Source organism: Suricata suricatta, chromosome 11 (assembly GCF_006229205.1).
Source record: "Suricata suricatta isolate VVHF042 chromosome 11, meerkat_22Aug2017_6uvM2_HiC, whole genome shotgun sequence".
In the NCBI taxonomy this organism is placed as follows: domain Eukaryota; kingdom Metazoa; phylum Chordata; class Mammalia; order Carnivora; family Herpestidae; genus Suricata; species Suricata suricatta.
This window is the reverse complement of record NC_043710.1, coordinates 55,743,042-55,760,582: the sequence shown is the minus strand read 5'-3', so window position 1 is coordinate 55,760,582 and position 17,541 is coordinate 55,743,042. Positions and strand designations below refer to the sequence as shown.

At 37.4% G+C, this 17,541-nt stretch overlaps 1 protein-coding gene across 2 annotated transcripts in view; it reads right to left on the bottom strand.

Annotated features, from left to right (window-relative positions):
• PPME1 (protein phosphatase methylesterase 1) overlaps positions 1–17,541 on the bottom strand; it is a 66,705-nt gene that overhangs the window by 4,294 nt on the left and 44,870 nt on the right. For both annotated transcript variants that reach the window (XM_029956601.1, XM_029956602.1), the window contains exons 6-11: positions 15,899–16,053; positions 14,921–15,011; positions 10,434–10,499; positions 7,142–7,265; positions 3,977–4,106; positions 2,790–2,834 (exon numbers count right to left, since the gene is read on the bottom strand). In XM_029956601.1, coding sequence (XP_029812461.1) covers positions 2,790–2,834; positions 3,977–4,106; positions 7,142–7,265; positions 10,434–10,499; positions 14,921–15,011; positions 15,899–16,053 — 611 coding nt within the window. The remainder of the gene's footprint in view (positions 1–2,789; positions 2,835–3,976; positions 4,107–7,141; positions 7,266–10,433; positions 10,500–14,920; positions 15,012–15,898; positions 16,054–17,541) is intronic.

The window sequence follows — 17,541 nt, the reverse complement described above, 5'->3', positions numbered from 1 at the left end:
CTCTCAGAGCCTAAGTGGCTCCTTTACAAAATAAGGCAATATGCTTTGGAAGTCCTTCTGGCCATCACATTCTAGGATTCTTACTCCAATTACACAGTGCTTTAAAATTTTTTCAAAAAACTTGTCTATCCATTTTTTAGGTTGATTCTCAATCTACGCTATATAACTGGACAGAACAAACACTGAAATTCTTTTCTGAGATGATGAAACTAATACCATGGTTAGTGATTTGCCCAGGTCTGCTTATTTAATCAGTAGAGGAACTAAGACCATTCCATTCAGTAAGGCCCAGCCTAAGCTCTTCCTCTTGCTGTCGTCTGCCCCTGGGTGCTCCAGCCTGGTCCAGCCTAGTCCCTTCCTTCTTGTACGAAGGTACTATTATTAACAGTGCCCCTCTTATTTTGTAAGCTTATATTTTATATGCCTGCCTTCCCAGGAGTATATCTGTAAAAACAAAGCCTAATATCATTATGTTCTGTATCCCTAATAGGGCCCAACACAGGGCTAGACATTGAGTTAGAGCTTAGCAAGTCTTGAATGAGTGACTGAGTGAAATGACCTATTAACCTTACAACTCCAGCCACCCTGGGCTTGATGTCTAGGGATGCATCATTTGTTCCTACCTATTAACAACACTGTGCCTGGTACACATAAAATAAGGATCCTGGGTAATCCTCACAATTATTCTATGAAGTGGGCATATTTCCAAATGATTCCCACTCGTTTTACAGATAAAGAAGCTTATGTTCAGACAGCCTAATTTACCCAAGTTGCATCATGAATGAGTGCTAGGTTTCTAGGAATTTATAACTAATTTAGCAGTTTTAAACACAATGCTGGGAAGGCTGTGGTTTGGAATCTATGCCAACTTGGCCATTTCCCTTTGTTTTATGGGATGTCCCTCACCGCAGCCATTTACTTTCTATATTCATGGGATGCTCTGAAAGAGAAAGTAGTCTTGGCATAATCCTTACTTACTGGGGAAACAGCAAGGCATCTAATGAGGAATCATGAGTACTTCCTGGATAAATAAAGCCATCATTTGTCAGACTCTTACTTCACATGCATTTTCTCACTTAAACAGCACGAAAATGTATTAAGATATAGCATTATATCCATTTTATAGATGAAGAAACTTGGGATTAAAGAAGTTAGCAATTCACTCAGCCACAACACCATTAATAGTGACTCACCACCCAGGACTATCTGATTATAAGGCTGAGGATCAATAATGGTTTCAAATGCTATTCCAGCCCAGATCAACTGCTTTCAGATAGTCTCAGGGGCCATATCTGATTCTTCTGTCTGTCCAGCATCACGCATAGGTCTTACACAGAAAGACTGTTTCAGAAAGGTTTGCTTGAATTGCATTTAAGGAAAGATGTCTAAGCTCAAAATTACCAACATCAGTGTCATAAAACTCACACAGTCCCAGTCCATGGTCTTGCTCCAGGCTTTAGGATACCTCAGTTGGAGGAATGGTAGAGCAGAAGTGCCTGGATCCATGATGTAATAAATCATTCAGGAGCCTCTGAACAACTATTATGAGGGAATATAGTCCCTTTTACTGTGAAGAGATTGAGGACAGCTAAAAGAACAGTTTGAGCCTGTGAACATCCAAGTAGAGATATCCAACAGGTTTGATACATGGGCCAGGTCCAGACCTCAGGAGAGAGGTAGCAGTTGGACGTTTAGTTTTGGGAGTTATCAGGGTATAAACAGAAGCTATGATATTGCCCAGAGAGAGTAAGTAGAAAGAAAGGAAGGTCAAGAACAGAATCTGGTTAAGCCTGATGACTTGCCCTTGGAGTTAGCACCTCTTCTTCCCATAACCCAAAAGATGTCAATGCCTACTGACCTCACCTTTACGAAGCTTTTCATCTATACTAAAGCAACACTGGTCCCACAGCCTCCACTTCCATATGGCCAACACACCTGGACCTGAACACAATATGTCACTTCTCTACTCATTATAACTCATGATCCCTGTGAAGCTGCCATCAACTTTCTCATTTTATAGACTGAGAAAACTAGAGCTAAAGCAGATCAAGTAACTTGCTTGGGGGGTCGTAAAATGAGTAAGAAAGTAGTACTCAAAGTCAGTTCTCCCAACCTCAGAATCTTTGCTTTTACCACCTCAACATGCTAGCTGCTGCTTCTTTTTTTTTAATGTTTTAAAATTTATTTTTGAGAGACAGAGACAGCGCAAGCAGGGGAGGGTCAGAGAGAGAGAGGGACATACAGAATCTGAAGCAGGCTCTAGGCTCTGAGCTAGTTATCAGCACAGAGCCCAACGCAGGGCTTGAACCCACAAACTGTGAGATCATGACTTGAGCCAAAGCTGGACGCTTGAACCCAGGCACCCCGAACCATGCTATCTTCTAAACACAGTTTACACCTTTAAGCATCCCATTATCCTGGATCTTTTCCTTTCCTACGAATTCCAACAGTGATAAAAATACTGATCAGTGTTCAGAAAATCTTTCACAATTATTTTATATTAATAGGGTACTTTATGGTTCATATTGCCCTCTGCAAAGACACAGCCTCATTTTAATCCTTACAACTCTGAGATGTAGATAGTAGTTAAGTCCCATTTTTAGATGGAAAAAAAAAAAACATTGAAGCTCAGAAAAGGGAAATATTTGCCTATCAGCAAATAGTGGGTCAGAAGTGGATGTTGATGTCAAGTTTGGGCTTACCTCTAAAGCTCATTAATTTCCACATGATTCTGCCCCTTTCTCTGCCCTCAGAGAAGGATCTAGAGACCTAATTTCTTGGTGACTTACCTTGCATTTGGCCAATAGTCAGATCCTTATCCAATCTATCAACACCTAAAACAAAACAAAAGAATCCAGAAATAGCTTACTGGAAAACATTGTGTAAAACAGGTTTTGCTATTCAAGTAGGAAAATTTGCTACAAAGTTGTAAACATGATGACATTATCAATTCGTGTTAATGCCAATCCTAACTCTTTGAGTGTATATGCTCACACCATGAAGCTTTCCAGAATGAGGTTCCCCTGCAATCTTTTGGTTCATTTATTTACTTATTTTTTAATTTTTAAAAATGTTTTATTTAATTTTGAGACAGAGAGAGACAGAACATGAGTGGGAGGAGCAGAGAGAGAGAGGGAGACACAGAATCCGAAGCAGACTCCAGGCTCTGAGCTAGCTGTCAGCACAGAACCCAACGTGGGGCTCGAACCCACCAATGTGAGATCATGACCTGAGCCGAAGTTGGAGGCCCAAGCAACTGAGCCACCCAGGGCGCCCCTCTTTTGGCTCATTTAAACTGGTTTCTGAAAACAGGGTTTTACTTTTTAAATTTCCATTATACTCAGAATATCTTTAAATCATTCTAGAAGGACTTGGGCTTAACCAGGGACTGAAGGGAAGCCAGAATTAGGCTATCCCAGATGGGTGCTTGTGCTTAGTTAGGTTTAGGGATTTGGTATGGAGAGAAGACAAGCATAAATGAGTGACGATGGTACCTCACTTTGGAAGTCACTACCCATTTGGTGAGTACTTTTAACAAGGACATATTCACATGATGATATACCTATGCTACTTTGGACTGAACTGTGTCCTCCTCCCCCAGTTTGTACGTTGAAGCCCTAATCCACTATGTGACCACATTTGGAGATATGGAAATAATCAGGGTCAAATTAGGAAGTAATTAAGGCTAAATGGGGTTATTTGGGTAGGGCCTTCATATGACAGTATTAATATCCTTTTAAGAATAAACACCAGGGAGCTTGCTCGCAGCTCTCTCTTCTACCATGCAAGGGCACAGTGAGAAAACAGTTGTCTGCAAGCCACTAAGAAAGCTCCTGCCAGAACTTGACTATGCTGGTACCCTGATCTCAGACTTCCAGCCTCCAGAACTGTGAGAAAATAAGTTCACTGTATAAGTACCCAATCTATAATAATTTGTTATGGCAGCCTGAGCTAATACATACACATACGCACTTACCAGCCAAGAGCAGCAATTTTGGAATAGGACAACTAAGAAAGAGATTGGATAAGCCTCGGAACCAGCCATCCCAGTATTTTTCTGTTTTTGCCAGTTCAATTCTCCAAGTGTACGGATGGTCTTTCTTGGTCTGGAGGAATAAGAGCAAGTTCTGAGTCTCTGAGGGCAACCCCTGGAGGAACGGGACAATAACTAGGTCCCTGGGAAAAGGAAAGGGAAGGAAACTAGCACTTATTAAGGGCCTACTATGGCCCAGACATTTCACATACACTTAATCAATTATAACAGTCTTGTGATATAGGTTATTATCGTTAATTCACATGTTTAAATAACTAGAAGTTTACTTTTGTGAACTTAGGAAACTTTCTTAAAGTCACAAAGCTAGTAAATGGTAGAGCCAAGACTGAGCTTCTCTTATATCCAAATGACAAAAAGAACAAACACATCTATCAAAAGGACAATTACAAAGGTACAGTGCAGTATGAAAAAAATGCTTATGATATAATATTAAGAGAAAGAAGCAGAGTAGAACATGTCATCTAAGTGAGGATTACCACTGGAAACATGTGGTACATGGAGGGAAGGAACTCGAAGGGAAAAGGGAAAATATGTTGGTTTGTTGGTATTTTTTCTTATATTTTGATTAATAATAATGATATAATGTTCTGGCAATAGTAATCTAAACAGGAAACCTGACTCAAATATTACAAAATATATCTGTTAACATGGTGGGGAAGGAAAAATAAGATAAATACAGAGAGGGAGACTCTTAAATACAGAGAACTGAGGGTTGCTGAAAAGGAGGAGGTGGATGGGAAGATGGGTTATATGGGTGATGGACATTAAGGAGGGTACTTTTCAAGATGAACACTGGCTATCATATGTGAGATGAATCATTGGGTTCTACTCCTAAAGCCAAGACTACACTGTATGTTAACTAACTTGAATTAAATATACGTGTGTGTGTGTGCGTGTGTGTTAAATCCTAGTACATAGTAGACAAGAACAAGCTGAACAAATAAATTATTCTCTATACTTTTCTGGATCACTGAAAATTTAAAATATTATAACTCAAATAAATAATTGGGATACCACAGGAATCACAATATGAAAATCTAGAAGTGAACATAAGACAGCAACATACTGTGTTAGAGAAAACTAGATGGTTAAGATGTCCATACCATCCAAAGTGATCTACAGATTCAAAGCAATCCGTATCAAAATCCCAACGACATTTTTACAAAAATAGAAAAATTCATGAAAAATCTGTATGGAATCTCAAGGGACCCCAAACAGCCAAAACAATTTTGAAAAGGAACAAAATTAAGAGACTCATGCTCTCTAATTTCAAAACATACTGCAAAGCCACAGTAATCAAAATAGTATGGTATTGGTATAAAGACAAAAAGACCAATGGAACACACTGGAGATCCCAGAAATAAACTCTCACATAATGGCTGAGTGATCTTTGACAAGGGTCCAAGATGATTCAATTGAGAAAGCATAGTTTTTTCAACAAATGGTGTTGAGAAAATTTGATATCCACATGCAAAATAATGAAATTGAACAATATACAAATTTAACTCAAAGACCTAAATGTAAGACCTCAAACTATAAAACCTCTAGAAGAAAACATAGAGGAAAGCTTCATTATAGTTTTCCATGACATTGAATTTGACAATGATTTCTTGGTTATGACACCAAAAGCAAAGGCAACAAAAGCAAAAATAGATAAATGGACTATATCAAACTTAAAAAACTTCTGTGCATCAAAGAACACAATCAAAAGTGAAAAGGTATTGTACAGAATGGGAGAAAATACTTACAAATCATATATCTGATAAGGGGTTAATATTCAGAATATATAAAGAACACCTACAACTCAATAAAAACAACAAATAAAAAAATGAGCCAAGAACACAGACATTTCTCCAAAGAAGATATACAAATGGCTAATAAGCACATGAAAAGATACTCAATGTCACTAATCAGGGAAATGCAAATCATTTCCAACAATGAATGCAAGACATGTAAATGGGAAAGGGGGAGCTTACCAACAAATAATCCTGAGACAGCTGGACATCCACATGCAAAAGGAAGAAGTTACACCCCCAACCTCATACTATACACAAAAATGAACTCAAAATGGATCACAGACCTAAATATAAATGCTAAAACTAGAAAACTCTTAGAAGAAAACATACACATAAATCTTTGTGACCTTGGGCTAGGCAAAAGCTTCTTAGTTATGATGCAACAAAATAGTAACTAGATAAAATTATTTTCTTCACAGACTTTTGTACATCCAAGAACACCATCAAGAACATGAAAAGACAATCTGTGTAACAGGAGAATATATCTGCAAATCAGGGCTTATATCTAGAATATATAAAGAACTCTTACTATTCAACAATAAAAAGATAAAATACCCTATTGAAAAATGGGCAAAGGATCTGAATATATATTTCTCCAGAGAGAAAATGGATAGTAAGTCCATGAAAAGATGCTCAACATCAATAGTGATCAGCAAAACCACAATGAGACAGATACTACTTCATGCCCATTAGGATGGCTATAATAAAAAAGAGACAATATTATAAGTGCTGACAAGGATGTAAAAAAAACTCATACACTGGTGGTGGGAATATTAAGTGTTGCAGGCATTTTGATAGTCTGGCTATTCCTCAAATGACTAAACAGAGTTAGCATCCAGCAATTTCACTGCAAAAATGAGTGCTAAGTTATGTCATACAGACTTTTAGTGCTATACTGGAGAGGGACTGATATAAAATGAAATCAGAAAACATCCCCGAAGAGATACACCTTGAAAGATAAGATCTGATGGGCGTAGCATAGACCAGTAGGAAATGAGACTGTCTCATGAGATAAACCTCAGGAATAGAAGTACTGAGGTGAGAAAGAGCCTGATGAGAGAGCAAGCTGTTTGAGGGTAGGTGTATACTGTGAAGTTTTTTGTTCCAATTTGTCAGAGCTATCAACAAGTGGCTTATATGCTATAGTTAACCTAAGTATCTATTATAACGTCTTCGCCCCCTAAAATATCGAATGGTGAACAAAAAGGACATGTCACCTTCCCTTCCCCACACCCACACACTCTGAACCATCCTGTCCCCCATTCTTCCAAGAATGTCAGCTTTCACTCACCTCCATGTCATCCTCCTTTTTCCTCTTGTTTACTGACTCACTTCCCTCTTCATCTTCTTCTTCTTCCTCTATGATTCCTTCCACTATTGATTTTGAGCCTTCTGGACTTGTAATTCCTTCACACCTAGGTTTAAAAAAAAAGTGTTATCATATCTCTCTCTTTTATATACATATTTCTCAGAGATACTGATACTTATGGTCTTTTACAATCAAATATCAGTTATAACTGACAATGCTTCTGGGAGAAGGAGGATGTGAAAAATGTGCATTTTAAAATGTGCAGAAGTACACTAGGGCTGTGGAAGGTCATGGCCAATGTATGACTATACTCTGAGGGCTGGTTTCCAGTTCTTGCACCAATACTGACCCATGGAAGGGAGTAACCATTTCCTGAGTCATGACGGCAAGAGTTTTATTGGCATTATCTTATATAATTCTCATAACAATCCTATGAGGTAGCCCTGAAAAGTTAAAAAATAATTGTCCAAGATCACCTAGTTCATTAGTACCTCAAGCTGGAAGGCAAATCCAGGCCCAATTAACATGACAGCATAGCACTTTTCTACTGTACCCTGTTTATAGTAGAACAAGGCTCAATTAAAGTCCCCACTTTTAATTGGCTAACCGAAACGTAATTACAATAACCATAGGCAGCTGAGCCTTGGAGATTAGAACATTTCATCCAGCCAATTACTGCTGTTTTACCTCTAAAAAACAATCTCTCTTATATAATTAGGTAGAAAAATTATTATATGACCAGCTGGTACCATAATTCCTTTTAGAAAGAACTTGTTGGAAAAAGTACACTGACAATGTTAAAGGAAAAAATCCCAAGGGCCTAGGTAGCAGCTAGTGCTAAGGTCTGTTCTACATGATAAAGGAGAATTTGTTATTTTGTCCTTGAAAGGGAGAGTGAACAGTGAACAGAGAAGAGGAGAGAAAACCAGATAAAAAGAGACAGAATCCAGTGGTGGATTTTTAACAGTGATAACTTGTCCTTCCCTGTCTGCTCTACCAATCTCAGTAAACAGTATGTCACAAAATGTTTTGTCAAGTGGGGGTTTTCTGCGGGACTTAAGTTGTCAAGTTTCACATCTAGGGTCAAAGTAGTATAATAAAGAAACAATATGTGGTTTAGATTTCCACAGCTATGATTAGAAGCTTCAAGAGAATTTCACATAGATCAAGAAGGACCCTGTCCATCCGATATCTATGTGACAATTAAAACATACACTATACACAGGAGTTTACATATTTTAAGAGAAGACATCACTTAAATTTACATATTAAGTAAAATTTTACAATCACTGAACTACCTGAATACAAGCCATATAACTTCCTCACGAAATGCTTCATCACTACTTAAGTCAGATCTCAAAATATTTAGGCATTAAAAAGTGGGCAGTCTCACATCTTATTTGAAGACTGCATGGTATTTGCCAGATATTACTACTCAAATTGCATTTTTAGGCATAAAATCCACAATATGGGCCTTGAAGTCAAATACACAGGAGACTGAATCTGAGCTCTGTTATTCACTAGCTGTGTGATCCAGGGAAAGCCACTTTACCTTTCTGAATTTCCATTTTCTCATCTATAAAACAATACTTACCTTAAAGAGTAAAGACTAAATGAGGTAATACAAATGAATTGCTGAATCCAGATAATGGTCATCAATGGCTACCAACACTCAAAAAAGGAGACAACCAGACGTTACATGCTTCCTACTGGCAGTACCTAATCTCACAAACAAAAAGCCAAAATAGCAATAAAGAAACCTGAACTTGATCAAATCTGTGCATCTAACAATTTACAAACAATATAGGGAAGATAAAACAACAACAACAAAACCCAAAAATCCCCAAAACGTGGGGTGCCTGGGTGGCTCAATTGGTTAAACATCCAACTCTGGAGTCTGACTCTTAATTTGATTTCAGCTCAGAACATGATCTAGCCCCACACTGGGCTCTGCACTGACAGTATGGGGTCTGCTTGAGATTCTGTCTCCTTCTCTCTCTGCCCTTCCCCTCCTTGCTTGCATCTCTCTTGAAATAAAATAAAATAATAATAAAAATTAAAAATAGTAATAATACAGGGAAGAGAAAACATGTTAAATTACACCTTTAGGAATCAATCAGCAAATCCAGATTGTGGAAAATTCTACTGGACAAACAACCAGGTTTCTTGAACAAATAAATTGCAAGGAAAAAAATGAGACAAAAGTGGAAACTCAATTAAAAGATACTTAAGAGATATATCAGTCAATTGATATATATTACCCTTATTGTTATATTACCCCTGAGTTGAACTATAAAAAAATTATCTGTGAGACAATCAGAAGTTTGACTCCTGAATAGACATTTGATGATATTAAGGAACTATTTATTTTTTTAAATGTGATGATAGTAGTGTGATTGTATTTAAAGTGTCCTTACCATTTAGGGTATATTGAAATCTTGGAATAGATTTAAAAAAATTTTGTGCTTAGGGTAAATAAATGGGGGACAGATAAAACAAGACTGGCCATGAGTAACTATAATTGAAAATAGGCAATGTGTACACTGGGGTTCTTTGTTTTATTCTACTTTTATATGTTTGAAAATTTCCATAATGTAATAAAGTTTTAAAAATGAGAGGGTGTATATAAAATACGTTGTGCCCAGCAAATAGCGGGCATTCAATCATGCCGTTATAATTGTCATCAACTTTTGTGCTCCCTGTTGTTCCCTTGGGCAACATTTTCTCAATTCATCTAAAGTTTATTTTGTGACTACACAGCAATACCCAGGACTCATGTAACCCTATCCAAGAATATCAACTGGGCTAAATACCCTTAGCTCAGCCTTAGAATCTGGCTTTCACTCACGTTATGCTAAAGCTTTTATATGGTAATTTCCTCATAATCAGGTTTGCCTAAGAAGGAGACTAATACCAGAATAAAATGATCACTTCTAGCACTAAAGTGGACAGTTAATTTTTAATTTTTTGGGATTCTTCACCTTTTAATAAACAGAATTACATTAATAAGGTAATCCTGTATTACACAGGCTTTGGGATTTCTTTAAAAAAGAAAAAGAAAGAAAGAAAGAAAAGAAAAAGGAAAGAAAAGCTATGCAGTTAGCCCAACTGAGCTCATTTGTCAAAATTATCTACAATAATAAACAGATTCAGGATGGGAGGACAGGTGTATAACAAAATGCAATCTGTAATTCCCTCACCATAAATGCAATCTGTAATTCCCTCACCATGTCTCAGTGTCTAACCAGCCCAACAGGGAAAAAATAAGACCTACTGTTTGACTTGGCCAACCATTGAGACCCGGGCCGACTCCAAATTCCGAATTTGACCACTCTTCACGCTAGAAAAGTGAGAAGGGAAAGAGTTATTCAGCATCCATCTTATCATGTCACTAGGGTCAAACGAATAATTCTGAAGATTCTATGGAACCTACTACAAAGTTGTATTTACCAATATAACTTACTGTGGAGATAACCACTACTTCCTAACTGGCTATTATGGCTATAAGCCAAGTAGTAAAAATTAGGTATAGGCATTCATTTCAGTTCTGCACATATTTACCAGAAGGGTACTATGTGACAGGCCTATGCTCAAGAAGCACCTAATTCAAGGGGGAGAAAGAAACACAGATAGTTTTGGTATAATAAAGGCAAGGTTCAAAGAAATCACTTTATTGTGAATGAAGAGGTTAAAAGAAAGCTCTCCAAATACCCTGCCTAAACAGAGGAGAAAAGAAATTAAGTGCAAGATATAAGAGGGTGGTGTCTCTCTCTCTCTCTCTCTCTCTCTCTCTCTCACTCTCAAAATTTAAAAAAAGGAGCCTGAGTGGCTCAGTTGGTTCAGTGTCCAGCTTTTGATTTCATCTCAGGTCATGATCCCAGGTTGTGGGATAGAACTCTTTGTTAGGCTCTGAGCTGAGTGTGGAGCCTGCTGCTTAAGATTCTTTCTCCTCTCACCCTCAGCTCACACTCGCTCTCTAAAAAAAAAAAAAAAAAAGGGAGGGGTGGTCAGAGCATTACAGACAGAGGGCACTGTGATGTGGAAAAGTCAGTAGGATGAGGATTTTAGAGGACAGAGTACAAGGAGAAGCAGGCGAGAGCAAAGGGGGAGTGTGAATAGGAGAAAGGGATAGGTAGGCAGAGATGAGCTCTTAGAGGGCCTTGCATGCTCTGATACAGAATTCAGCAGCTCAGATACCATTTTAATAGATTAGGCCTTTCAGAGTTATCTACCTACATATGACTAAGGGCCAAGCAAAGCAGCTTCATGTCCCAGGGGGGAGTGGAAACACTACCTGAAACAGGCAATCAGAACGTATTTTTTTAAATCAAATTTTTTAGCTTAAAAAAATCATGTAAAAATTTAAAGGGCAACCCCCTTAGATAAAGATCTTGCTTCCTATTTTAATGATAAACAAATATGGTCAGGACTATTCATTCTACCACCAACCGAATTTATAGAATCTACAAATATACCAGTATGTATAAATCATATACTCTGCCTTTATGATTGTTTAATATATGAAACACCTCTCTGTCCCTATTCAAGGCCAACCTCAGGAACTGGTTCCCATTCCTTCTTGCTGTCAATTATTATCCTAAGTGTCATTTTTTTTTCTCTATAAAACATCTTTTAAAAAACATTCTCAACCCCACATTCACCACTAGATACTAGCCCATTTCTCTGGTTTCCTAGTCAACAAAAGTTATCCTAAAAAATAAGTTATCTTACTTGCTTTCTCCATTTTGTCATCTCCTATCCTTTTCCCAACTAATATCCTCAAACTTATATATTTGGGGGAGGTTATGTCCCATTTATTTTCTGTGATTTCCTTTGTTAAGGTCACCTCTACTCGTGCCAATCATAATGGTCATTTTTTAGTTCTCATCTTAATTTATCTCTCAGTAGCATGAAACACGGATGCTGTCTCCCTTCTATAAACACTTGCTGTACTCCCCTAGTTTTCCTTCTGCCTCACCAATTGTGACTTTTCAGTTTCCTTTGTTGGATCTTTCTCTTCTTCCCAAGCTCTAAGTTTTGTGGAGTATCCCAAGGCTCAGTTCTTGGGCCTTTTTCTATCAATATCAAATCCTTAGGTGACTGCATTCAATCTTTTGGCTTTAAATATTATCTATGTAATAATAATTCTCCAATTTCTTTCTAGTTTAACCTCTTCTAGCTAGTATAGACAAGTGACATTTCTGCTTAGAGGTATAATAATCAGCTTATCCAAACAAAAATCCTGATTCTCTGACCCTTTACCTGCTCCCAAATCTACTTCTCTTTGTCTCCACCATTCATCTGATTGCTTAGACTAAACACCTAGAAGTCATCCTTGAATGCTGTGTTTCCTTCTGCCCCTGCCCCTCATTTCTCTCCTGACATCTGATCGGTAAGGCATTCCTGTCGGTTCTATTTATCTTCAAAATTCATTCCAAATATGACATATTACTTCCTCTGTTGCCATCTTAGTCTATGCTTCCCGTCATTACTTTCCTATACTACAGTTGCCAACTAACCAAGTTCCCACTTCCATATCACACCCATCCCTTTTCCTTTTCCCAGTGTTTTCCTCAGAGCAGCCAGAGTGGTGAAACCAAAATGTAAATCCTTATCTGTCCAACTTTAAAGCCTAGGCTTCTAATGACTATGATTACTGTCTCTCATTAGGGCAAGAAAACAGAAGTGGGAATTCACTCAATTTAAATCTTTACTGAATTAAACAGGTTGGCCTTATATTTCAACATCTTTTTTAAAAATCTGGAATAGCCACAACAGCCCTGAGTCACAAAATTGATTCAGATATCCAGCAGAGTTCAAAATTATGAAATACTTCATAGTATTCTTCCTGATTCTCAGGTTCAGGAAGTGGGGTCTAAAAATCAGTGGCTCTAATAGAACCCAGAATGTTTTAACATACAACAAACAGAACCCTCATCCTATCCCACATCTGCCCATAGAATCAAGACTATCTCTTTTTAGTTTATTTATCTTGAGAGAAAGAGAGTGCATGAGTGAGGAAAGGGCAGAGTGAGAGGGAGAGAGAATCCCAAGCAGGTTCCAAGCTGTCAGCACAGAACCTAAGGTAGGGCTTGAACTCATGAACTGTGAGATCTGATCTGAACTGAAATCAAGAATCAGATGCTGAACCAACCACCAGCCACCGAGGCACCCCAAAACTCTTATCACTTTTAGGAAAAGGTCCATCAATACCACCATGCTGGATTAGTACCTATCTTCTATAACTTCTGTGCTTCTTTCCTTGTGCTATGTTTAAATATTTATTTTGTATTCCCAGTTTTTGGATGATAGGAACTAAGCCTGCTTTAGCACAGTTCTTAAATCAGGTACTGACACATCTTAGGGACTGAAAAACCAAAGTTTACTGAATAAATTTAAGAAGCTTTTTGGCAGGGAGTGCTTGGGTAGCCCAGGCAGTTACGTATCTGACTCTTGATCTCATAGTTCAATCTCATGGTTCATGGGACCAAGTCCCACATCAGGCTCTGTGCTGATAGTGTGCAGCCTGCTTGGGATTTCTCTCTCTGCTCCTCCCCACGATGGCTCGCTCTCTCTCTCTCTCTCTCTCTCTCTCTCTCTCTCTCAAAATAAGTAAATAAACATTAAAAAATAATAAGTTATTTGTAATAATCTTCTCATTGGTTGTTTCTGGGGAAGGAGGCAGGATGTCTTGGATACATGCTGAACTGGCAGCAGCTGCATTCTGAAATGCTGTGGCTGCCAAAGATGGAGAGATCTTTGGTGCTACTGAGTTAACAGGAATCCTGAACCTCAGTGAACAAGGAGAGATCGAATCAACCTCACCAAACACATCATTTTGGCAGGCCGTATTTGACACGAGACGCTCTGTCTTAGAAAAACTACCTAAGACATATTTACCAGGTCCTTAATTTCCAGTTGATTTCTTTGATTCAAAGAACAGATATGTTCTGCCTAAGGCAGCCAGCAGTATGCTGTGTGCTGTATGAGAGTACAAAAGAAATAGAGGATAGTTTCTGCCCTTATGGTGTAGGAAGAACTTTGACTGAGGGAATGATCTGATTGGTTTGGAGGAGTTAGGAAAGGGTGCTGGGAAAGGAACTAGAGATGGTTTTCGAAAAGGTAGAAAGACAGGATACTAAAGATATTTTATCCTAAGATTGATTTCCTTGGGGGAGGGGCAGTGTTTTACTCATTTCTGAAATTTCATCTGTTAGCACAAAGCAATATTTAATCAAATAATTGATTAAATCAGCGAACAAATTAATGACAAAACAGCCTTTACTTTAGTGGAAGTCATAGCCAATTCTGTCAGTGATTTTTATGAAAACTGTTTACTCAAAGGGTATTTACCCAAAACCCAAATAAAACCTGAGAAAGTAACCTATGCCCATCCTCTGTTTCTCCACCATTTTCTCTGGAACACAGAAAGTATCAGAAGTAGAAAAGGCCTTTGAGTCTCATTTAGTCCAAGCTCCTACCTCAGAAATGGAAATAGCTAGGCAGGAGATAATCCATAATTATTAAACTTGTAGGAGGTACTATAATGTATTAGGAAAAAGGATGGATTTTAGACAACTGGCCCAAGTGTGACACATTTAAAATATTAAAAATAATTCTGCTCTTTACATACATGATATTATAATAAAGCTAGGGCATGGAAACTGAACTATTCCTTTGAACTTGGTTGCCTGAGCTGATTAAAACTGGAGAGTTAGACTCTAACATTTAAAATATAGACAGTATAGGTTTGTGGGTTACCTCCATTCAATGGCATTCTCTAGAGACTTGAAGGTTTTAGGACGACCACGTAAGAAATTCTGCATGCTGTTAAGTGCATCCATGGCTGTACCTACATGTTAAACAAATATTTTAACCACAGCATTTAACATATTCTGAACATTTACACTTACTGGGTCAACTGTGTACATCTGCCCTCAATGATGGTAGGATTCAGTGATGTTTTGGGGAAAGAAGATGAAACTTAAAAAAAAATTCAGAGACTAATGTGATAGCCAGCTTCCAAGATGGCCTCCAGTGATTTTTGCCTCTTGATATTCACTCCCTAGTGTAGTCTTCCCACAGTGAATTGGGGACTGACTTGTATAGCAATAGTGTGGACTTCTGAGGTTGGGTCATAAAAGACATGGTAGCTTCTTTTTAACATTAGATAAAATGATGGGACATATATACGTTTGAAACATTATACAGTCATAAAAGATATTTACAAAGAGTTTTTGATGACATGGAAAATGATTATATAATGTGGCATATGGATGAAATGGGTGAAGGTGTCAAAAGGTACAAACTTCCAATTACAAAATAAATAAGCCTTAAGAATATAACGTACCACATAGTGACTATAGTTAATAATACTATCTTGTATATTTAAAAGTTGCTAAGAGACTAGACCTTAAAAGTGCTCATCACAAGAAAAATAATTTTTTATGTGTGGTGACATATGTTAACTATACATACTCTGGTGATCATTTCATAATATATACATATATTGAATTATTAGTTATACAACTGAAACTGATAAAAAGTTGTATGTCAGTTAAAAAAAATACTCAGAATGCCTTTGCCACAAAATAACATAAAAAAACGATGTAAAGGCAGAGGGACACAGTTCAAGATGAGTAGAAATCAACAATAAATTAAAATAGGGTAATAATAATCTACCATAGATATCTCTTATAAGTCAAAGATTTTGATTTGGTCAGCACTAAGAAAACTTACCTTCTACAACATCAATCATACAGAGACCCAGGAGGCTTGGCACTAGGTTAGATGATGCTGTGTGGACTGCAATAGCTCCACCCATACTATGCCCAATCAGCATAATTGGAGGAGGGAGGTCCCCATACATGGCTTCAACCACATTGCCAACATCTCTGCAAAGAGAAGGAAAAAAAGCTGGGAATGCTCTCTGACAATACTAAAAAATCATTTTCTTTCCTAATTCTTTTGTTTAGTCTGCCACTAAGAGTCCTAAGACTGTAAAGGTCTACTGGCCATTTTGCAAATGTACCGATGTAAATCTCTTAACATGCCTCCCAGTATCTATACATGAAGCCACACATTTAGCTCTTCTGATAAATGGGACCAAGAACGCAAATTTTCTGATTTTCATATGCCTTTATTTTCAATGTAAGCTTGAAACTCTGGACAAATAATTTAAATGCTCTATGCCTCAATTTCCCCAACTATAAAACAGAAAACAATTTTATTAAGCATTATAATATAGTAAAGCTTAGAGTCATAAGATGAATTGCAAACCTACTTTATTTTTTATTATGTGGACTTGAATTAGTCTCTCAGACAATTTCAACATCTATAAGATGAAGATAAGAATATGATTTACTATTCCAGATTAACCAGAACAGTGAATGAAAACTACTTTGAGAAGTATAAATGCTATATAAAGTTGTTACTTATAATTTGTCTACTAAGTTGTCTGAAATATGAACATAAGTATAAGTACAATGTTCTGAGAAACTAGAAGGATGTTCAGAGCTAATTTTTATTGGCTTCTGCCTTAGTTTTTAATTGAGTGGATCTATTAACAAAGTCAAACCTTAAAGCTTTGAAAATGAGAACTGAAGTAGAAACCAGGGTTTAATTTGCATATAGGCTCTTTGCTACAGCGATAGGTAGGTATGTTGTGTTTTTAGAGACCACTGGCTCTACTGTCTTCTTTTGGGAGTGGCTGAGTCAGTTAACTGCAAAAGACAATTTTGTGTTGCTGGGTGTTATTATATACCTCAAGCACCCAATCAGTATTAGCCAAATATAGCAGATGTGGATATAGCGAACACAGCCCTTTAAAAATACTTTCCAAAGTATTTAGAATGGAAAAAGTAAATGCTATGAATTATTTCAGAAGGAATTAATCTTTTTTTAAATGTTTATTTATTTTTGAGAGAGAGATACAGCGTGAGTGGGGGTGGGGCAGAGATAGAAGGAGAGAGAAAGAGAATCCCAAGCAGGCTTTGCACTGCCAGCATAGAGCCCAACATTGGGCTCAAACTCGTGAAACTGTGAGATCATGACCTCAGTTCAAGAAATCAAGAGTCAGATGCCTAATCGACTGAACTACCCAGGTGTTGCTCAGAAGGAATTGATCTTAAAAATCTTGTAAAAACAATTAAAGATGTGAATAGATAGCTGTAGCACCTGCAGACAATCTGAATGGAATATAAGGAGGCCACCCAACTTTATAAGTGAAAAAAGGTTTACAAATATTCCTTTCGAGTTAAATTTAAAGCTAAAACTTTTGGTTGGTAACAACTATAACAAAATAAAAGGATGCTATAGAAGATTATCTAAGTCCAGGTCTCCCTAAAATACTTAGTAACTGAGTTGGAGGAGTTCTGTGATGA